Source organism: Eulemur rufifrons, chromosome 17 (genome assembly GCF_041146395.1).
Source record: "Eulemur rufifrons isolate Redbay chromosome 17, OSU_ERuf_1, whole genome shotgun sequence".
Classification (NCBI taxonomy): domain Eukaryota; kingdom Metazoa; phylum Chordata; class Mammalia; order Primates; family Lemuridae; genus Eulemur; species Eulemur rufifrons.
Window position 1 is genome coordinate 87,289,159 of NC_090999.1, and position 24,592 is coordinate 87,313,750.

Consider the following 24,592-nt stretch of genomic DNA (forward strand, 5'->3'; position numbering starts at 1 on the left):
CCCCCCACATTTCATATTACTCCTCATAGAGTAAATATTGTACCTTTACTACAGTTCAACATGGATTTATCTCACCCGGTCTACTCAATTCCAAATTCTTTGAGAGAGAGGGAAATTCATCTATTAACTACGTGTTGAATGACAGTGTCCAAGGTGGCAGACCTGCACCCAGCAACGGGTGTCCGACAGTGGCCAAGAGCCCAGACCCCAGCCATCGTGGAGTGGAGCAGGAGGTAAACATTAAACAAAAGGATTCATTAGTCATTAATTAAAATCACATTAATAAGGGTAGAGCAGCATGGGGAGTAGGAGTCATATTTATCTTTGCGTTATTCTGTAATACCTAGTTGAGGACCTCAGAGTGCAAAAGTGAGGATACAAATGAATAATTAAATGGAGAATTCGTGAATAAATTAAGGAATTATAAAAATTATGAGAAATTAACAAATCCATTTATTTTAGATAAAGTTATCACAGCTTATATTATACTGATGTTCTGGGAGTTTTCAGTTATTCTATAACCAGCTCCACACAATATGGGCCATAAAACCAGCCAGGATTTCTCTGCTGTGGGCACGTTCAGGAAAATATATTCGATTACAGTGTTTCACTACTACCCCTTTGCTGCCATGAGCTCCCTCTATCGCTGATGCTGTGAGGACACTGGTAAAGCAGAGGCTCTGCTCGTTTGTGTGAATCAGGAGAAGCTGCCCTTCCAAGGTGAATGCGGCCCGAGCCACAGCGCATGACTCTGCGGATGGAGCATGGGCTGGTTTTAGCCCCTTTTCCCCGACCAGGAGCCCGGGCACAGGGCAAAGCCCTCACTACCAAGTTGGCATGGACTTGGGAAATCCCACAAACTACAGGTTCATGTGCAGCAAACCATTTTCCTGATTTTTTGTATCATGCAGGAAATTTCATTAATGATGAGTTTCTGGTGTAGCTCTGATACACTTTTCTGCCTGACCCAGAGGCCCTGGTGCTTCTCCAATGTGAAAGCAAAGCTGGTGTGTGTTCAGTATCATTACAATGGTGCTGTCATTGTTGGAAAAGTATAAGTCAGGTGGCACGTGTAGTTATGTTCTGTCACCCAGCCACACTCCAGCAGGCAGGCAGTGCTTAGGGAGGCAGGACAGGACCCACAGGCAAGCAGGCATTCTACCCGACTTTCTTCCTAACACCTCCCTGTTAATATTTATATGCTGGGATTCTTCTAAGATTTCACTCCAAGAAGTGTTTCAGGAGTGAGCATATTACAAAGGCAACTCTACACACCTCCTTCCTTTGCACAGTATTGGCCTAGTATCCACGGTTCTAGAACTCAAATGTATGAAATCTTGGTTTGTACAGATCAGGGCATCTGATCTCTTCAGCTGCTTACTTTATGGCAGTGATTTTCCAAATGCGCTTTAAGAAGAACTGTAGGAATTTCTTCAGAGCTCCTTCAGACTGTGGGGCAGGAAACCAAACCCTCGGGCTCCTATAAGCTCACCTCCTCTGCATATTGAGCAATTTGACATACTGGGCCTTCACACCAGCTTTTTGGGTAAAACACTGTGTTCTACGTATCTGACTTCTTTTAAAACTAAGCTTTAGGGTGATAAAAACCTTAGTATATCCCTCCTTTTCTTGTATTGTCAAAAAATAAAAAATAAAGAGATCAGCTCCAATTATGTGCTTGCACAGACTTTATACCATTTTCTGCCTCTGATCTATTTACAAGGAAGCTGCAGTCGTAGCAGAAACAGACACAGGTCATGTATGATGCCTGAGGATGAACTAAAATTCTGTGTGGAGACAATTACTCAGCTAGGCAAATGAGACTTACGGTGAAATTGTGCAGCCCGAAGCATATGCGTGGTGTCCTGTGTAGCGAATGTCACAGCGCACAACGTTGTTGGTATAGTCTGATTCAGGCACCAGGTAGCTGGGGTTTACACTGACCTAGGCGATACAGACAGCATTTGTGTTAAAGAGTTCATCGGTATTTACTGGTATCTTTCTATTTCTATACAGCTACAACAAGGGAATTGTTAACAATGGCTTTATCTAAATCAAGCAGGGAAGGGAGTTTAAGTAAAGCCAACTGACTAAACTCTAGAGACGGTATAGAAGGAGACTCCATATTTTCCCCTGAAGTTCTTTAAAATAAGAAATATGTAGACTAGATTAGATTATTTATAAATAGAGGATGTATAACTATTTCCAAGACCATGATTATTTAACATTTGAATCCAGAGAAGAGGGCCTATTGATTTGCAATGGGAATAAATTACATATTTTCAAAGATCTCTACCTTTAGGATGTAGTTGCCAGGTTGTACATCTGTAATATCAATCCACTGGCAGTCTATGTCTGCTCCATACGTATCATAACAGCCAGGACTCAACCCCTAAAACAAACAAAATAAAAAATTTAAAATGGTGATACATGGTCATACTGTGCTAAAAAATATGCTGTTATTTGCAAATTAAATTTTAAGTTAGTACTTACAAGAGTTTGACATAAAACTATATTTATATTTCATCTCCCTTGAGAAGTATATATTACTCAGTCTTATAGCACCTCCAGCTAAAAAAGACATAGGACTAATATAAGTAATAGTACACCTCACTTCTTAAAAGTGTCATAAGTCACCAGTGATAAATGCAATTTTTAAGTGACAAAATAGGCCTCCACCAAAATTCTAGAATTTTACCAGTTCAGGAATAAAGGACACTTAATAATTAACTCACATGTTCTCTTCTCAGGGAAACCCTACCCAATTTCCCCTTTTGGAAATTATATTCTTGTACTCTGAATGCTCATGATACTTTTTTGTATAGCTCTTATAGTTTTGTTTTTTTTTGTTTTTTTTTTTTGCTCTGCATTAAAATGATACTATATAAGAATACATGTAACTAGAAGCTGTGCGCTCCCTAAGGGTACAGTCTATGTTGCATCTTTGAATAGCTAATGTTTACTCAATATTATTCCAGGAGCAATTTAAAACACATTGCACATATAAATGCAATTTTCACAACTACATGAGGCAGGGGCTATTGTTATCTCCATTTCATAGATGAGGAAACTGAGGCACACTAAAGTCACATAACTTACCCAAGAGTATACAGCTAGCCAGTGGCTAAGCCGGTTTGAGTTTAGGCAATCAAGGTCCAGAGTCCCTGTTCTTAACTACCACACTATTCCCTCTCACACAGTCACTGGAATATTCTGCTGAATTGAAGGGATGAAGGCGTGGCTAGACTGATGAATGCCACATCACTCCACTTGCTCACATATTCACGCCAATAAGTAAACGAGTGCCTTCTGCAGGCCAGGAGGGGGAAAATATGAATAAAATAGGGTTCTTGCTTTAAAAGTGTTATAGACTGGAAAAGTTTACTTAAATTGGAGTCTGTGGGTATATTCTTGATCCCCTTTAGTTCTTCATGAGAAGTTTTAACATATATTTTTATTCAAATAGTAATCTAAAGCAAATTTAAAAGTATATACTAGAATCATTTTAATGCAATACTGCCATTTAATTCCAGTACCCAAAATTGCATTGGTGTTGAAGATCACCTTGGTCACCAAGGAGATGGCAAAATCATCTTAGCATGCTCCATTTCTGGTTTAGCAGTAGCTTGATTTGGGAAGAGTAGGGTAGAATGGTGCTGTCATATAGCACATGATAGCATAGACAAGCCATACTCAAAAGGACCTATGTCACAGCAGTGAGAGCTACATTCCATTATCATTGCCTGAATTCCTACCTTAGTCCACACATCAATTACAGTATGTTGAGTAGTAAACATAAAATGGAGAATTTTTGGTCTGGTTCCAGCACATAATTCCGATTCTGGCATATAATGCATACTCAAAAGTGTTAGCTATTACTTTTGCTACTACTAACACTAAGTTCATGACATTGTAAAAGGATTCATTGGATTAGATACCTATTTAAGACAGGTTTAAATAATTCTACAATGCTTACCTTACCTTCAAGTGAACAAAAGAACTTAAAAGAATGCTGAAATTAGCACTCTAGAATTACTCAGCTGGCAGAATTTAAGTAGCTTTGATTATTTGAACTAGCAAACAAAAAACTGGAGGAGTTACTAAGGCCATTAAGCAAACAGGCATTTCATGTATTTAAAGTCAAAATGTAAAAAGAGATTAAATGTAGAACCTTAGCCGAGGCTGTCTAAATTAACTACTTGGTTTTATCAAAACACGATTGTTTGTTTCATTAAATTAACAAGGTTAATGCAACTTTTTTTAGTTTTGTATATATATATAATATCTAAATTTGTTGTCTAAAAACACAGGAGTTATATAAAAGTACAAATATAAAAAAGGTATACCTAGTTTTATGCTTGAATACATTTAAGCAGCATTATAATAAAACTAATCTAAGTCAACATTGGGGGTTTGTGAGAATATTTTTCCTTTAAATGAAGTCCATGTTCAAGAGACACTGGTCTAGAGAAAAAAACAAATACATAAATCACTTATAATGCAAGACCTTGTGAATAATGGTTAAATACGACATGCACATAGGATGATTAACAAGAAACCTACCATATAAAATAAAATGAGGTCACCCCCCAAAATAGGGGAACTGGAGGTGCTACAATCCCAGGTTCAAATATTTCAGAGTGAGCTGTCCAGAGTGCCTCTTTCTGTAAAGTGGGGAGACTAAACTCCCTGGTGCTATGGAACTTGGAGATTATGGAATTAAAAGGGAATCCCTATAGGCACACAAGTATCATATGTGGGTAGGTCACATTTCCTTTTTCTTAAAGAGTAAGTACTACCCCATGGCTTGCAGAATTTAACCTTTATCCCCTCCAATTGCTATGATGTTCTAAGCTCAAAGAAAAAAGCAATGGTAACATTTAGGTCACCAAAAAGCTTCCTGCCACAGCCCTGGAATTTGCTTCCCAAGATGCCAGCTGCTTATCCCTCTGTGCCCTGGGTTATGTACATTCACTACTCCTTGCCAAGATTTGGGCTGGAGTAAAATTATAATGTCCTTTTACAAATTAGGGTTTCATATGGAAATACTGACATGGCTTTTTTAACTGACACACATTTTCCAATTATAAGACATACAAACGGCTTAGCTCAGCACTATTTTTAAAAATCCATCCAAACGACATCTGACATCAATTATACTGTAGGTTTAAACATACATGTGTGGAGAAAGAAATGGTGTCCTTCTGCTCTTATTTGCATTATTAAGAGACAACTTTTAAAATGCTTTTAAAAAAAACTTATTTCCTCTCCTTTTGTTAACCCCAACCACTGTTCTAATTTTAGCATAATAGGTGAAGAGAGGAATGGTTTTTCAGGTAAGAAAACAGAAGTATCTTTTGTACAGTTATTGACCAAGCCAGTTAAAGAATACAGAATGAATGTCCATGTCATAAACTCTTCTGACTTTTTTAGAGAGTGAACTTCTGTTTTTCATTGTAGAACATAACAAGGATTCACAGTGACCTTCTGTGGTTGTGAATAGGAGATATATGTATTGCTGGAAATACTTTAAAAGTAATTTGGATCATCAAGCCGTCACTTGCCTTTTCCCAACTATTGTCCATCTTCATAAGATCATCCCCAAAATGAAACATATTGTAAAAGAGAGGTGGGAGGAAAGAAACTACTAGCCTACTTTGTTTTCTCGCTGAAGCCCGTGGGTTCCTGAGTTCAGGGTGCCAACTTACCTGTGTGTGTGCAGTACATGCAAATCGCCTGTGGTACCCATAGTCACAGGATGTGTCCTCCAGACAGAAACTTGCTTTGTGACCTTCAGCCACTCTCCTCTGGGTGTTGGCATCAAGCAGGTCGTAGTGGCTGAATTCATCCATACTGTGGTAATGTCTAATGTCCCACACAACAAAAGATGGTGGTCAGTTACACACAGAGAAAGCAATGAGGATATTACATGACTTCCCCATTGCGTCACAACTTTGTTTTCACATGAAAATTGAGGTCAATTTTATTTTCATAAAGGAAGATTCATGCTAGATTTTTTTCCCAGGGACATAAATCTATCAAAATTAGGAGCTTTTAACTTTGCTAGTAGGAAAAAAGATTTGAGTGTTTTGCTTTCCCATTACACCCTGTTTTATCTTTGAATATTAAATAGAAAATAAATTATTTTTGCTTAAGTGAAACTGGCCACATACTCTCTGGTATATTGCTCTTGGCTGCTGCTACTGATGTTTCATTCCAAAAAAGAGGAAGCACATGATCCTTGAGAGGTTTCTATGAGATTTTTAAAAACTGAGTTCTCACATATTTAAAATCATTACTAAAATGCAAAGGATAAATAATATCATGTGTTATCCACCCTTATCACTTAAACAGTATACACTTTTATTTAGAAATAAAACATTTCTCTTTCATCAGCAAAAAAACAATGAGTATTTCAAAAAGTTAGTTTAAGGCCACACATCAAAATTTCCTGACAGTAAACACCTGGCCAAGTTACCAAGTCAAATGTTAGAATTACCTTACATGAAAATCTTTAAATATAGGGCAGAACAGGTAACCACCCTGAGTTTGATACAGGCCTTTTAAAAGATGGAGGTCAGTCCTCCTCAGCTCACAGAGTATATCATCTACATCTCTCTTTGAGAATGATCTGTAAATCCTTTTAATAACAATGTAGGGTCTTTATGAAATGCTATTTAATGCTAACTACCTGCAGATAATCTTGGCTGCAATAGACATCTTTAGGAATCCTACCTGTAGTATATTGGAGTAAATTTTATATTGAAGTCAACTGCTTTATCCTACAAACAATTTTAATAAGCTGGGCTTGGAGTTTCCAATCCAAAAGACAACAGGATCTAGTAGTTGATGGATTATATTAAAGTAGACTCCCTTAATTATGTCAAATTACATAGAGAAAAAGTCTACCCATAAATAGTAGCAATGTTCCTCCTGTAGGTAAGAAATAAGACTTGCGTTTGCCATACCAAGAATCACCTGAAAAATGAAAAAGTAACTCAAACGTACCCAGGAGACCCATCTACTTACTGGTGACAACTGTGCCACTCCCAGGAATATCTTGGTCGGCTTGGTAAAAAGTCTGATGTCCCTTGGTTTTTCACTCTTTGGGGAAATCTTAGCAGCACCCTGTGATCATAATCTCTGACATCTCCCCTGTATGCTGAACTGTGATTTTCAAAAAAGAAACATTATGATATTCACAGAATATTAACTAAAGACAAAACTACAAATAAAACCTCTCCATTATACTATAATGACAATCCCCCTTCCCCAACTAGACTATCAGTTCCAAGAGGCCAGGGCATTTGTTTATTTTGTTTATTTCTGAATCCCAAGCTTCTAGAACACTCCTGGAACAGTCAGAGCTCAATGAGTATTTGGAGAATAAGGGAATGAATGGCAACTATGGAAATCCACAGAGCTTAAAAGTAAAAACATAATAAAATTAGCACTAAAAATGTGAGAAGCAAACTTTGTATTTAAAATCTATTCAAGTTTGATCCCATGAATGGGTGAAACTAAGGTAGAAATTATCCTCAATAAAAAATAATCCCATAGATACTTGTTAAGAAGTTTGAATTTTACAAAATATTTCTTCTTCGATATTTAATTAAGATGGAAAATGGGGAAATAACTCTAAAAGAGGACATCCAGAGTTAGATGAACTATTTTGTAACTTCACTGTCTTTAAAACAACAGCACTACTGTAATAACATCACAGGGAGGGCAATGGTGTGAGTGATGCAAGACTCAGGAATGAAAACGAACTTGGATTTCTTTTCTTCCTTTAGCCTGACAATTATAAAGGGCCAAAGTGGAAGAAATGTACAAATACACACCACTGTGTTCCTACTAATATATTTTGCGTGAATATATGTTAAATACTATGGATGACCTTATTCACACGTTAAAATTTTTATGAAGTCTATCAAAACATCTTTTGCTCCCTCTGCTGGTTCCCCAGCAGAAAACTCAGAGAACCCCAATCCTAGAACTTCTTTTTTATTTTAGGACTAATGGAAAAGCAAAGTTCTTGCTCATGGGCTCATTCTGGCTGAAGTATTTATAATACCAAAACAGTTAATCGTGGTCTCAAACAAAAGAGGAAACCTAACCTTTGCCAATGAGGCTACAATGGCAACTTTGCCCCCAATCTTTTAACGGAGTAGGAGCACACTCTTCTATTACAATAACTTAAAAAAATTACTGTATAGTTGTTTTATTGAAGTTACTGGAAACAATTGGCTCCAAAGTTTAAATATCTTGGGGAAAGGGCACCAGGAGACCCTCAGTCTCCAGGATAAGGGTTTGCTCCACCTCCCTGATTTGTGCCGCAGTTTGAGAGTCAGAACCCACAGAAATCTTCAAAACGTTAACTCTCCATCCAGGTCAGCATGCCCGGGAGGTCACGTCCCACTTCCCAGCTCTTGTCCCGTTTCCTAGCTCTGGTCAGCGCGGAACAGAAGCAGTCAGAACCAGGCACGAGAGCGCCCCCGCAACCCAGACCGCGGAGCGGGGCGCAGAGATCCCAGTCCGTACCTGGCCAGGCAGTTTTCCTCCGCGGCGCATCGCAGGTTGTACATGGACATCTTCTGCACGTACGTGGACGCCTGGATGTAGTAGGGGTCAGGCACCAGGTCTGGGAGACCTAAACGTCAGCAGACAACGGGCGCAGCAGTGAGACAACCCGGTGCCCCCCCCCCCCACTCCAGCTCGCGACCCCTCCAGGTCCCTTACTCCTCACCCTTCGCCCACTGGGACTGCAAGGTGGGGCTGAGGGTAGCAAGAGAACTGGGGACACCGGCGCTGAGAAGCAAAGTGAAAAGGGAGCAGGAGGGGCCAGGCGCGCGGTTTGCACTGGATTCCAGAGCTGCCTCTGCAGGCGCGGGGGGAGGGAACGGATCTGCCAGGACCAGGGCCCGCCGCGCCCAGGCAGCCACGTCGAGGAGCCACATAGTTGGGGACCAGGTGCAGGGTGCTTGGCGGACTTGGGGGTGCTTACCGTACTGGAAGTAGCCGGTGCCGTATCCGGGCCGGTACCTGTTCCCAGGCCGAGGCCTCTCATACGTGTCGTAGTAGTTGTAATAGGGGTTGTCGTCGGTGTACTTGTAGGGGTTGTACGGGTCGTCGCCCACCATGCCGTCCACGCGGCTGGGTGGCCGCAGGTTACTGAGCGCCGGGACATCTGGCGCAGTCCGATTGCCCGCGCCCGAGGCGCCAGCATCGCGGGCTCCAGCTTGGAACCAGTGGCGGCCGGCGGGCCTCGGCCGGCCGGCGGTAACTCCGGACGAGCCGGCCGTCCGTGCACGCGCCGCGGCGGTGCGGTTGTCGCGGAGCAGCAGGATCGGTGTGCGCGGCTGCGAGCCGGCGGCGCTGGCGGCACCCGGGGCGGTGGCGCCCGGGTCCCGGCGGCGCTGCGGCTGGTACTGCGAGCCCAGGCTCAGCAAGCTGAACACCTGCCCGTTGTTCTCCCATTGGATCTGCTGGCGCCAGGCGCCCGGAGCTGCGGGCGGCTCGCGCGGGGGCTGCTGCTGGCCGGCGGCCGGCGGGGCGCAGCGCACGAGCGCGCAGAGCTGCAGCGGCCCCAGCAGGAGCACGGTCCAGGCGAAGCGCATCGCTCCCTTTGCCGGATTTCCCCCACCCGGGGAGGACGTGGCTCGGAGAAAATAAAAACGGGGCTCAAATCACGTGAAGGAGCGAGAAGTCTTCAACCGAGGAGGCGGGCGGAGTGCGGGTGCCTCAGTCCCCACCACGCAGTGCCAAAGGCGGGCTTGCAGACCCTTCCCCTGTCAAGGCGGCTGCTGGGACGTGGCACCCGTCTCTCTCCCCTTTCCCAGTCCTGGAAGGCGACGGGGAGCGGTGCGGCAGTCCCAGCGAGCGGGCAGTGTCTGGAGTGAAGGAAGGAGGAGAGATTTTAAACTTTCTGGCACGTTTGCAAAGTTACACAAGCGGTTCTGGCCCGGCCGCCCCTCCGCTGTTTGTTCACGTAATGCGATTGGAAACGTGCAAGGCGGACAGCTCCTCGCCTCTGCCCCTCCCTCCCTCCCCCCCTGCCCTCCTCTCCCCGTCCCGTCCTCCTCCCCCCAGACACGTTGCACAGGCAGCGTTAAGGGGAAAGAACGAAACGGAACACACATCCTGAGACACACTGGCTTAATCTGGGGCGAACATGCAGGAATTTCAAAAGACTCAGACAGGCGAAGGCAGCCAGGCCATGGGGCGACGCCAAAATATGCATGAAGAAAAATGCTATTAGGTCACCAGCCCTTGAGAGGCGGGAAGTCGGGAGGTGGGGAGGGTGCTAGGGGCGAGAGTGGATGGGAGAACGATTGTGACTAACGTTTATCCATAAAGGAGTTAACCAGACGTGCTTCCCAGTGCACACTCACTCGCTTTTATGGGAAGCGCCCTCGGCAAATAAGCCCCAGGATATCAAATTTTGTTTTTCTGTGTGTAGGTAATACGAGAAATGGGTTACAAATGTTTCCTACAGTGAATATTTTAATAACCAAAAGTGAAATTTTACAAGGAACAAAGCCAGCTAACCTTGAAGCGATGAATAAACCTGTCTCTTTTTCAAAATGCCGGCCTGCTTTGTACTTTGGAAATGAAGAACCATCTCTCATCTCCCCAGTGTCTACCAGGAAGTTTCATTAAAGGGGACTAGAATAAGTCTGGGTAAGAGAGCATTCAGAAGGCATCTTCAAATAAGCGTTTTATCTTACTGTTTCTTTTTCTCTTCTGCATTAATAAGGTTTGACTTTGCATTTAAAAAAATTAAATCACCGCTGTTAAATACTGAAATTCAGTAAAGCGTCCCACAGTGTTTGATTTATCTTCCAATGTAAACAAAGGGGTTGCTGAAGAAAGGGCCTTGGAGTTCAGATTTCGGTAGAGAATGGAGTAGGAGTGGGGCAGGAGAATGGGTGGGAGGACAGATTATGCTGACTGGAAAGATGCTTAGTGGACCAGTTATTCGCACACCACTCAGGGTCTGGGCAGTGCTGGCAACATTTCAAAGAAAAAAAAAAAAGGCTACTAAATGGCCTGTCTTATCACTGCTACTAAAAACCAGATTTTAATAACCCTTTTATTGAGCTCATCATTGAACTTTTGTCTAGATATACTTCAATATTTACCTATCTCTGTTAGTCCGTGGCTTTCTGAATTTAATCTCCACATTTTGATTTGGCTAATCAAGTCATCCGGTTGGAATTTGAATCGCGAGCAGAAGGAAGGAGCAGTTGCTTCTCCCACTACCAAAGAAAGTGTCGTTAGGGCTTGCTACACAGATCCCCCCACAGCTTCTTTAGGCCAGCATATTGCAAGACCTGCTTCTTCAGCTTTTCCTTCAATTTTTCCAATGCATTCCTTTGGGGCTTGACAGGGTCAGAGTCCATTTCTGTTGTTTGCCACCTGCGAACACTGACTGGCACTGAGGAGTCTGTGGCTGGTTCTGTCAGCTAATCAGATCACATGATTTTGAGTCCAGGGTAATGGGTTTGGTTCTTTTTGAGTCAAGTTGGATTTGTTCTGCCCATGACCACACAGCATCCTTGGTCACAAAGAGATGGCAGATGGCAGCTGTCAGTGGGTTAGCAAACCTATTGCTTATATGATGAAGGTAAGCATTCAAGTGCAAACCCCACTGATGGCAAGTCAACAGCCATGTCTGTGTGAAGGTAAGACACATCCCTAACTGTCATTTTACAAACTTGCTGCAGTGCTTAAAATTAAAGTATTCAATTTCTCCAAACCCACTGAGGAAGATGGAATGAAAAAGAAGAGGCAGGTGTATATAATTTGGATGGACAGGCCAAATTATAGGAGAAGCAGAAAAGGAGAGAGTGTAATTACCCCTCATCTGAAAAAGGCTCTTTATGTGTCCCTGAACAGCTTATTCCCAGAAGAGAGAAGCCTGGAACTGCTATTACTTGACCTCGGGTTTCTGAGGGAAAACCTCTGGTATGGGGGCATAGTGTCAGCATGACAGACCAAAGCAGCCCCTAATGGGGGGATGGGAAGTTTATGCTGGGCACATATAATGTCCTTGTTTGCAATCCTTGTGCTCTCATTTAAAAAGAAAAGAAAAGAAAAGAAAAGCTATGTATCTCTGAGCAGCTGATTTGCTCTTTCTGGCTTTTAGTTATCTGTAGGATTCAAGGATTAACCCAAATCCTTTCTAAAGCATCTTTCCTAGTTTGAAAATCTCCACTTTTTATAAATATCCAAGTTATCTCAGCTATTCAATTCATTCATTATGATGCCCCATTAGGATTATTAATATTTAACTGAATAATTCGTTTAGTTGGACATTAAAACATTGGATGCAATTTGTGTAAGTTTGAATCAGCAGACTACAATTTTCTCTTTTTACATATTTCTCATCAGTGAAATTCAAAATATATTTATTTGCTTTACAAACATTTCTTCAACACATTTGTGTTCTAGAGTATAGTATACTATAACGGTGGCTTGCACACATGACCACCAAAAATTCATAACCGAATGATGTCAGTCATTTTTTTCCAATTTGCTTCAACAGACTTAAAAATATCTTATCGGAATATAAATAACTGAGTAGAACAGTAATGATGTGCAATATTTATTTTCTTTTAAATACACTCATACTACTTAGGGGAGAAAAACATTACCCTTTGTCACACATCCTAATGAAAAGCTCAGTTGATTTTTTTCTCTCTTCCATTTCCTCTAAACTCTCTCTGGCTTAAGACTCAGTCAGCTGAAAAACAAACATGTGGCAACCACATTGGGGACAATACCAAGTATTTGCAGGCCCTGTGGGAGATGATATCTAGCCACACATTGTGCTATCTGTTCAATGACAAAATTATTATTTACAAAATTGGAAAAAAACATAGTTCCTTAGCACTCAACACTGAAATAATGGTAATAATAATAATAACTGTAGCTACAAGATGCATACAGTTTTTTGGCTTTGAGAAGATCCACAGCTGCTTTCACTTTTGTCCATAAGCCTTTTTTTTTTTTTTGATGGACAATTCTGCAGTATGTACCATAAGAAGATAAATGAAATGATACTAATATTTTCTGTGAGGTTCTAGCCCATTGATATAAAATCTTTAAATTAAAATGTCTCGCCTATTGACCAAGAAATGAAAGTTGTCATAAGGCTATGTTCCCGGTATTCAATAAATGCATTTACATTTGTGGGATATTTCATATAAATGGAAAATAGAGTGTGCAGAAAGTCCAAACTGTAAATAAGGGCCTCTGAATTACCAAAGCCAGAACAGTAACACCATTGTCAAAGGACTTGGGTTCAAGCATATATTCTTTTGTTTGGGGCTCCGGAAACTCATACAAATCTTGTTCTTTGGTAAAGACTAGTGCTTGTAAGTGCTTCAGTGCCATGTAGTTTGAAAACATCACAGAGAATAAAATAAAGTGGAAAGCTGGAGCTATGTAAGGGGAAGATAAGTGAAAAAAGAGGTAGGAATAACATCTAACGCAGGGGAAATACATTGAGAGTTGAATGAGGTATTGAAGACACTTTTAAAAATAATTAAGAGGAGTAACAGTGAAATAAAGAACCAGAAATCTTCTTACTTGGAGAAAAATGAGGGAGAGGAGTAAGTTAGCCTTAAAGTTAACAGTGTGCCTGTGTTCCCTCTACTGCTCATTCTTGCCTCCTGCCACGTACCACTTCCAGGTATTCACCCAAAATAAAAAGTAGACAGTTAGTACACACTTGCCTGTATGTCAAGACTGAACTGAAAAAAAAAAAATCTGTAAACAAACTGAGTAGAAGAATTCCAGAAATAATAACTTTTAAATATATCTGGTTTGGTTGCCCATTTTCTTGGGCCACCTAGGGAATGGAAAAGTGTAATTTAACTCTAGGGAATGGAAAAGTATTTCATTCTGGTGTCTTTAATGCATATTCATATGTGATTAAGTAGAGAATGTTAGTCACAAAATGGAAAATGAGAAGAGGTGATGTTATGATAGAAGAATGGATCTTTGAAGTGCAGTGGATCAGAGTTCAAAGAAATGTGGTTATATTGACTACAAAAATAAGTGGCCAGCCAGTTGGCCCAACTGCTTGCAAGGAAAGTCCAAGTGATTTAATTGGGCCTGATAGACAGTCCAATGACAAAAAGGCAACATTCTTCATGCTGTGGGATACACTAGGGTCATTTGTATAATTAACTGATAGAATAAGGTGTGCTCCCAGTCCCACATCTTGGCTTATGCAAGCTCTGCAGCTCTTTCTGGATTCAGTTTCACTGTATCAATGTGATAAAAGTTATTTAACTTAATAGAACCTGGGCATGATTCTCTGAGATGGCAGGATGTAGGTCAGGAGGGCATTTATGCTTAACTAAGGCATCTCCTTCACCCGTCCGTCACATGTAGGGACTGCACTCTAGCCATTAGACAGTCATTCCTCTGCTTTAACTTAAGCCAATGCACTTCCTTCTCTTGAGGCCCAGGAGGAACAAGATGGCAAATGATATGGGGTTTAAATATTTTTCCCCTCTCTCTTCTATAAAATGGTAGATTTCAGAACATTTCAAGTTCTATATATGTCTGGAGTAAAGGCAGAGTGGAAGGAAAATGTTGATGTTTCCTAATTGTACTTGAGGCCAACTTTGAGAATCATAGTTCTTTTTCTGTTATGATTAGAATACTACTCATTTTACCATCTTAATTCCTCCTGATGATAAGCACCTTAAGCAAAGAATGAAATATTTTTTCATTATGGCTCTCAGAGCTATGAGAGTCCTTTAAAGCAGGCTCAGTTGGTTATGGTGAGTACTATAACCACATTGCAGTAAACATGGGTTTCTCTGGCTTCTACTCATTTTCTTTTTTTTTTTATATTTCAACTGTTTCATGCATCACAGTCATCTCTTTCAGAAGGTACCGAGAAAAAGAGAAAAACTGAAGCCCTGTGCTTCAGTCTGTAGGAACTGTGTCTCTGGTAGGTCACATAATGGCACCAGACCCTTTGACCACTATTCTAGGTTACTTAGGGGAACAATGCAGGCTTGTCTACCAATGATTTATACTTTATCCTCGATAGTCTATATGAGTTTTTGCAAATAGTTAATACAAAGGTCTATAGTACAATGGTACATTGGAAAACATTAAATGCATTCATTAAATGAAAATATTAAATAATTAGTACATGGAAATCTTAAATTAATTTATACAGCCTCAAAATGATCTGTGGCTAAGGAATCTCCAATGTCTGAATAATTGAGTTGAATACACAGGGCCTTTTGACATTGCTAAATGGATACCTAGTTAGTAGAGAAGGAAATAATTTAAAAAACAAGCAATGTAATCACCCTCTTTAACAGGACAATACCTATCCTCTCTTTAATAATAACCATTTCTGTTTCTTGTCGCTTACTCTGTTCCTGGCACTATGCAAACTGCTTGAAGGTATTACCTCATTTTATCCTCACAGCAACCTTGTTAGGTGGTTTTAATACTTTTATTTCATGGATAAGAAACTGAAGCTTAGAGAGATTAAGCAACAGTGAAAACTTGGCAGAGTTGGATCTTGAACCCAGATCTAGCCTTTCTAAACCACCATATTAAACTCTTGTTATGTGAAGTGGATAATTATTTCTTTAAATTTTCTTTCTTTAATTATTTCAAAAAATAAGCTGAGTCATTAAAGGTCACTTGACATTACACGACAAGGAGAATGTGGCCGGACCAATTAAATGATTAGACTAGCAATTACTGTCACCCTAGGCCTATGGGTAAATGGCCTTGGGATAAGTGTAACACACACGTTAGCTGAGAAGGTGACAAGTACTAGAAAGAACATTGGTGATGGAGACAGACTGTCCTTGGATAACTCTTACCTCTATTATTTACTAACGGTAAGTTCTTGGATGAATTCCTTAACTATTCTGAGACGTGGGTTTCTCCACCAAAATTAAGGTAATAAGACCTATCTTGCAGGGTTATGGTGAGAATGAAATGTTTGTTAAGGATATGGTAGAGATCTAGCTTATATTTGGCATTGAGTAGTTGGTGACTGTTGTTACTACCTGGTACTTGGACATTGGAATTTAAAAGTTGACAAAGACTATTTATTTGTAAACAGATAATCATGCAGAAAGCTATTTTCTATAAACATGGAAAAGGGACATTCTTTAATTTTTAAGGCGCCTGTATTGTTACTTTGGGGCAGGCATAGTTTTTTAAGTCAACATTATTGAGATATAATTTACAGAAAATAAGATGTACAACTTTCGAGTGTACAGTTTGATGTGTTTTAACAAATGTACATGCCTTCGTAACCAGCACCACAGTCAGATACAGAATAGTTCCATACTTCCACAGAGTCTTGAGCCCACTTCACCCTTCCCTAGGTAACCACAGTAATGATTTGTTCACTCCACCTAGATTAGCTTTATCTTCTCCAAGACTTCAGGTAAGTGGGAATTATACATCAGATTCCTTTTTGTGTCTGTTCTTTTGCTCAGCTTCATGTCTGTAAGAGGCATTCATGTTACTGCTTAATCAATGGTGCATTTGTTTTTCTTGATGAGGAGGATTTCATGCTAAGAACATACCATGATGTGTTTATTTTTCATTTGTTTTTTGGGTTTCCTCCACCCCAAATGGGGCTATTATGAGTAAAGCTGCTATGAGCCTTCATCTACAAACTATTCTATGGATACGTGTTTTCATTTTTTTTTTGGAAATACTTAGAGATAGAATTGCTGCATCATTAGAGTAGCTGCATGTTTAATTTTATAAGAAATTGGAAAGTCTTTTTATAAGGAGTTGTACTGTCTTTACATTCATACCAGACACATACAGAGTTCCACTTGTTTCGCATCCTTCTCAAACCCTGGTGTTTCAGTCTTTTTCATTTTAGCCATTGGGTATGAAGTGGTATCTCATTGTCATTTTAATTTGCATTTCCTTAATGACTAACAATTGTAAGCATTTTTCCATGTGCTACACATTTGTGAAATACCTATTTAAATCTTTTGCCCAATTTCTTTTTGTATTCTTATTGAGATGTAAAAATTTTCTGTACATTCTGGATATAAAAGTCATATGAGACATATGCATTGCAAATATTTTCTCCCATTTTGTGGGCTTACTTTTTCATTTTCTTAGTGATGTCTTTTGAAGAACAGAGTTTATAATTTTGATAAAGTCCAGTATCAATTTTTTTTATGGTTAGTGTTCTTTGTATTCTAAGAAATCTTTTTCTAGCCCAAGGCCACAAAGATTTTCTTCCATATTTTCTTCTAGAAGTTTTCAAATTTTAGCTCTTTATGTTTAGGTCTCTTATCAATTTCAGAATGCTCTTGTGTATGATAAGGGGTAGGAGTTAAGATTTATTTTTTACCACAAGAATGTCCACTTGATCCAGAACTGTTTGTTGAAAAGATTATTTTTTCTTTAAGGTATACTTTGGCCTCTTTATCAGAAATCAGTTTACCTTATATGTGTGGGTCTATTTCTGGACTTTCTATTCTGTTTCACTGATCTGTTTGCATATCAATATGCCAATACCATGTTGTCTTGATTATTTCAGCTTTATACTAAGTCTTTGTCAGGAAATGTGAGTCCTCCAACTTCACGTTTTATTTTCAAACGTATTCTGACTGGTTTAGTACTCTGACAGACCTTTGCATTTCCATATACATTTTAGAAATAACATGTCGATTTCCATTTTTAAAACTGTTGAAATTCTGACTGAGGCTGTGTTAAATCTATAGATCAATTTGGAGATAATTTACATTTTAACAATATGACTATTCCAATCCATCAACATGGTAAATCGCTCCACTTATTCAGGTCTTGTTTAATTTATTTCAGCAATTTTTTTATGGTGTTTAGTGTAGAAAGCTTGCATCTCTTTTTTTTTTTTTTTTTTTTTTTTTTGAGACAGAGTCTCACTGTGTTGCCCGGGCTAGAGTGAGTGCTGTGGCATCAGCCTAGCTCACAGCAACCTCAGACTCCTGGGCTTAAGCAATCCTTCTGCCTCAGCCTCCCGAGTAGCTGGGACTACAGGCATGTGCCACCACGCCCTGCTAATTTTTTCTATATATATTTTTAGTTGGCCAGATAATTTCTTTCTATTTTTAGTAGAGACGGGATCTCGCTCTTTGCTCAGGCTGGTCTCAAACTCCTGACCTCGAGCGATCCATCCGCCTCCGCCTCCCAGAGTGCTAGGATTACAGGCCTGAGCCACTGCGCCCGGCCATCTTTTGTAAAATTTGTCCTATGTATTTTATGTATTTTAAGGTTATTGTAGATGAAAATGTTTAAATTTAATTTGCTTGTTTTTTGCTAGTTTATAGAAAGATCACTGATTTTATATATTGACTTTATATATTCTTAAAAAATTTTTCTTCATCAGCATTTAAGGAGGAGAATAAGAAACTGGAAAACAGAACTGGTAGATGTAAATAAGAGAAGAAGGCAAGGAATGATTCTATATGAAGATGCTTAGAAATAAGGTAATGATTTTAAAAAGCCCCATTTTAGTTAAGTACTACTATGTAACAAACCATTCCCCCAAAATTTAGTGCCTTAAAATAATACACATAGTATTATTTCACAATCCTGGGGGTTAGCTGAGTGGTTCTTCTGCTGTTATCACTTGGGCTCATATGGCCACATTCAGCTATATTTTTGTATCAGAAGTACATGTGATACATATTCTATTCTATTTGGAGGGGATCAATTTATTGGAGAAGATAATTTTGACCACAAAAAATCTATTGAATAGAACATGAATAATTCTTTTCAGATACTCACAATATTAGAAATAATTGGATACTTCCAAAATATTCTTGTTTAATCTAAAAGATTAATACTTCTTCATCAATTATGGTGACTCATAAAAATTTAAGAGATAAAAAGAAAGTATAAAGTATTTTATTTACTTTTTAAATATTTTTAGCCTGTCACAGAATCAATAACAGAGGTTCATAGGAAAAGACAGAAGAAGTATTTGTACATCTGAAAATATTCTTCACTTAGAAAGGAAATATTTTTTAATAAAACATTATAATATATTTATACATAGATGTGTGTGTGTGTGTGTGTGTGTGTGCGTGTATTCCAAAACTCATAATACATACCGTAACGTGTTTAAACTTATTCCTTTTTGGGACCAAAATTTTTCTTTCATCATTCTCTATCTTAGCAACCATAAGCTCAGACCACTATTCCAGAAAACTGGGACTCATCCCTCAGGTCACTCTGTCTGTTATCCCAACAACCTATCCATTTCCAAATATGGTTCATTACACCTCATTTATATTCCTTGGGCATTTCTACTTCTCCTCATCTCCATTTCAAACATCCCTGTGCAAGTCACCAATCATTTCTCTCTTAGACAATGGCCTCCTAACCAACTTCCTCACATTCACCCATGCCCACCACTCAAATACTCCATACTGCAGCGAGAGTGATCTTTTTGTAAAATTAAATCTGACCATGCCATTTCTGTCGTCAAACCAATTTAGGGGAATCTCACTACCTTAGGGGAATCAAGTCCATACTATGATCTAATGGGCCCTGTTCTTGCCTCCTCTTCTGCAGGTTCAACACCACCACCACCCTCATCTCCCCAAAGCTTTACCTCTGTTACTCTGGGGCTGTTCATTGCACTTTCCAGACCAAACTGTTAGGTCCCCCCTCCTCAGGGTCTTTACATGTTGTCATTCCCTTTACATGAACTGCTCTTTACTCTTTTGCTAGCCACCTTCATCTCATTCTTGTAGTCTCAGCCTAAATGGCATGTCTTCCTGGAGACTTTCCCTTAACCTGAGAGAAGGGCAGCTCCTTCTCTTTTTGCACATGTATAGCATACTAGACTTCTTTGTAAAGCTGGCTTCACCTGCAATTATATGTCCAATGTCTGTCATTTCCATAAGACATGAATTTCATCAATAATATATTCACCCAAGCTGTTCATTCTCATCTGTAGGAATGATGACTTCCTTTACAAATTGGGTGTGGACCAAGTGCCATATCTGTTCTTAATACATGTTAATAAGTAGTAATCACAAAAATACTCTGTCCCAGCCCAGCATGGTTTCAACAAACATGTATTATACTCTCCAAATCAGCGTGCCAAGTGAAAAGTCACTTTAACACTCTCAGCATGGGAACTTAAGTGTTTACCCACTTGGGAGAGAAATGGGCATAATTTCACCAGAATAGCAGAGCCTCTGCTCCAGAGAGGTCTTGGGCTGAAGCAATTGAAATCTTAATCTTATTAAAATGACAGGGTCTTGGCAGAGGTGAATGGGGACTCTTGCCCAGTGCTTGACCACACCGATCTGGCTCTAGTCAGGCCCTCACATTTACACGCACCAAAAAATCTACATATTTCTTAATTTTAAAAGGGTAAAGGTAACTTAATTGTAAACAAAGAAGTTTTAAAGTAGACTAAATCGATTTAGGGTTATCTCATTTAAATTTTCATTTCTAAATTGAATAATTCATTTAACAGAGCAATTTTCTACATCTTCACAGGACCCTGGGTTATTTTATGAACTGCCCTGTGTTGAGAATGCTCTTTGGGCATCTCAACAATGGCTGCATGTTGAACTGTGAATGAGATGAGAAGAAGTACTTTCAGAAGACCTAACATTAAATTTCAACACTTATATGACAGAATGCATGGATGAGCATTGAAATAGGGCTCTTTAAAATGCTGTGACTTAGTTTGGGAGACAATAGGGCCCCAGCTAAGAGAGTTCCAGCTGCAGTCCAAATGGCAAATGGCGGCATTTTCATATGTGAAGTGTTAATGATCATTCAGTGATCTTTCAAGCAAACCACAGAGGAAATCCACAAATTACTGCAACAGATTTTGTTTATGTTAACACTTGTACACACAGTCAAATAGGCTTTTTTTCCCCTAAGTGTCCCCTTTAGAGGCTTCAAAAAAAAAAATCATCTACAATTAGCTATAAGAACAAAGAATGAATATAAACAGAAGTTACTGTTTTATTTACTAACACATTTTTATTATGCTATAACTCTGTACTAATAATAAACTATATAAATAAGTGATTAGTGAGAACACAATTCACTCATTTCCTTATCAGTGATGGATATTATCAAGTTGATTATGTCTAGCAGTAAATAATATATTTTCCTGATGATACCAAAGGACCACTAAATAAAACACTGCTACAATATATTACATTATACATAATCATCTTTTTTAAAAAGGATAAGTTTTTCATAATGAAATCCCAACTTATTAACAATTTCTGAAAGGCTAGGCTCTAACACTTTGTAAGAGAATGGAGGTCTGTCCTAAATATTCAATGTTTATTTCACATTGGCCAAAGATTGATACTGAAGATTATGTCTAAAAGATTTTTAAAGAAGAATGGCTGCGTCTTAAGTATGTGCTCTCTATTTTGGCATTTTTCTTGAAGACTAAATAAAGTTTCTAATTGCTTAATGACTATTAGGATGATTGACTATTATTTGTTGAATTGACATTCTGCTGAGTTGGTACAGAGCCCAAATCATGTTTCGGTTACATTTTAGGGACTACTTCTTGGGACTTTGAGCCTAAAGTATAATAATCTCTAGAAATAAACATATACCCCACACCTACTAGTTATTACCCAAATAATTATAAAAGGGGAAATGGTCCTGACACAGCAGCAATGGTTTTTACAATAATACCAAAAGCCAGTGAAATGTCATAGAGATGTAGTGAAGTAAAATGTCATTCTGAGGGTAGGATATCCTAGATGTAGGCCTAAATTTATGTAGCATTGTGTGAGGTATCTATTAAAAATGTCTAAAAAATTGACATGTGATATTGAATCACAGCATGGTTTTTAATCCATTCTCAATAGATGCTCATTTTTTAAAAAAATTTTCTCAATTTCTTGTGATAATTCCTGGGAGAAAAAAAGATCTTGGTAAGCATACTCATATGTTTAATGTCTCTAGTCCCCTCCCAAGAACTTCATGTCCCCAGAATCTGGCTTTCACTGGGAGACTTCAACTCAGACAGTTTTGGGATTTACTGATAGAGGTTGCTTACTACCATGAATTTGAGAAATTTATGGGAGGTGCCTCACCAGGAACCCTCAAAAATGGAATTTTAGGTGTGGTTAGTGAATGACTTAAAACTACTTTAGAACTCCTTGGAGACAGAAAAGAATGTTTCCTGTAGGTCTAGTGGGCTCAGAGCCACAAAATATTTTCCTTTCCATGGTGGACTTACTCAGTTCTCTAGAATGAGCATGTGGCAGAATGGAGAGTTGCTGGAATTCGTATGTCAAATTCATAACTGGGAGCTCCGCCTTAGTATTCCTACAGAAAAAGACTAAAACGCATCATCCCCTGGGATGATTAGTATTTTCCCAGTATTGCTGATTAGTATTAGCAATAATCGTATGATTCCGGCTCAGAATTGCCTACTCAAGTTCCTGAGGGAAGAATTGATAATGAAGAATTATTAAACAGTCTCAGACTTGAGAAAACATTAAGGAATCTTCAACTTTATTGCAGCCTCCCAATAGTCTCCCCAAATTTTTGTAGTAATGCTAAACAGGGCCTGGGTGGACCAAGAGATGAGTGTAGCTGCCCTGCAGGAGCATTACGGATGCGTGGAACCTAAATTCCAGATCTGGGGAAGACGTGAGGAGCAGGGATGGAGGCAAGGTTGACCCAGGCTCTTGAGGTGGAGGGCTCTAAAGTGAGGTATCTGACCCCTTTTTGCCAGGGGCTTAGGTTGGGGACTGTGCTCCTTATTTAATTTCAGTATAATTTTTCAGCTACTCAATTTCCTACATTTTACAGTACCCAGGATGGGAGGAAAATTTTTCTGGGCTACTGCAGATTCCCAAAAACTTTGGTGGTTTGGCTTGTATCATACTGCCTCTGTTGCACTAGTGCGTGTCATCTAGTGGTCAACTGCTCATATGATAAAAAGAACTCTGTGAAATTACCTTCATCCTCATATAATGAAAATAAGGACCCTGGGTGGGTGGGGATTGAAATCCTAGTGGTGATGTACCGTCAGCTCTCTGTGTTTCAGGGTTCTCCGTCTGTGCATTCGATCAACTGCTGATCGAAAATATTCAGGAGAAAAATTTGCATCGGTATTGAACATGTACAGACATTTTTCTTGTCATTACTTTCCAAGCAATACAGAATAACAACTATTTATGTAGCATTTACATTGTATTAGGTGTTATAAGTATCTGGAAATGATCTAAGGTATATGGGAGGGTGTGCATAGGTTATATGCAAATACTACACCATTATATATCAGAGACTTGAGCATCCACAGATTTTCTTATCTGAGGGAGATCCTGGAACCAGTCCCCCATGGATTCAGAGGGACGACTGTGTTATCTTTCCAAATTTCTAGGAGAAACTTAGACATAGGCACGGTGCACCTTCCACAGTACCTGGTGGTAAGCCTGCCTGACCTAGGTGAAGAAGAAAGGTATGTTAGGGTGTGATGAGAAATGGGTGGGTTGTCCAAACACCTATGGCCTTCTGCTCTTGGTAGAAATACATAAAGAATAACTGGGGAAAGGGTGATGGAAAAAATAATATTAATTTCCAGACATCCATAGCCTCCCTCACCCCTTTGTTTTCTTCCAGGGAGAAAAAAATTCCTATTGGCTGGACCTCATTTTCTATGCAGAATCTGGGTGATAGGATAATTCTTATGAGAAAAACAATCAGAACATAGGATGAGAATACACTTGGCAGAGGGCTGCACGCAGCAGGGAAAGTCGCTGTAGGCAGCCAGAGCTGTTGGTCAGGAGTTGGTCTTAGCAAAATGACAGCCCTGGAAAGAGGAAGATGAGAGAGAAAGGGTGGCAGTGGGGACCATTTTAAAGGACTGAGTAGAGTTTTGCGACGAGACGAGGAATAAGAAAACTATCCAGAAAAAGAATGTTTAGTCATGTGGCTTATATTAACAATACACTGTCTGTTTTCAGGCATTTTCCCCCACCAAGAGACTTAGTGAGGATTCCAAATGCTTTTATTTACTATTTGAGAATAGGCCATTTGGGGGCAGGAACTCAATTATACTTAGATTACAGTTATATACTATATTGATTTGGAATGTTATAATCTGTTAGCCTAAATTGCTTCTTTTAGCCCTTTCTTCACTTTATATTTTGATAATACACTTTCCTAAGTAGCAATAAATCTGAAAAATATTTTAGAAATGTATTTTTAATTCAACAAAAAAAAATAAAGCTCTAGCTGGGTATTACCAGGCTTTCTGCCAAGTATAGTAATTGTTACTTGTGGAATTTTCTTACAATGGCCAAGGCATTTGACTCAATAACTATAACTCTGGAATGAGTGGCTGGGTGGAGACACTAGTCTGTCGGAAAGTTGGTGGGTTAGTTCAAGTCTGTACGCTAGAAGGAGAGATTTATAGATGGAGTCATTCGGCAGATCCGAGAACACAGGGTGTATGTTTTCTTCAAATCGAACATTGAATTTCATTAACCTATGCTATTTGTTCCCCATTTCTCCTAACCAATTGTTTTGTCTCTTTTTTTTCCTTGCTCTTCTTGCTTGTTTTGTTTTTTTAATA

General features: G+C 39.4%; 1 protein-coding gene across 2 annotated transcripts; it reads right to left on the reverse strand.

Moving 5' to 3' along the window:
- Nucleotides 1-1,824: 1,824 nt before the first annotated feature.
- Nucleotides 1,825-9,668, reverse strand: LOX (lysyl oxidase). Of its 2 annotated transcripts, XM_069492502.1 has the most exons (7): nt 9,493-9,668; nt 9,005-9,375; nt 8,542-8,650; nt 7,030-7,167; nt 5,709-5,865; nt 2,297-2,392; nt 1,825-1,944 (listed from the first exon to the last, which is right to left on the reverse strand). In XM_069492502.1, exons 1-7 carry the CDS (start codon nt 9,615-9,617, stop codon nt 1,825-1,827), a joined length of 1,116 nt encoding a protein of 371 aa, XP_069348603.1. In that variant the 5' UTR covers nt 9,618-9,668. The 2 variants fall into 2 exon arrangements, with proteins under 2 accessions (XP_069348603.1, XP_069348602.1); XM_069492501.1 differs by having other exon boundaries at nt 9,005-9,668.
- Nucleotides 9,669-24,592: the final 14,924 nt, after the last annotated feature.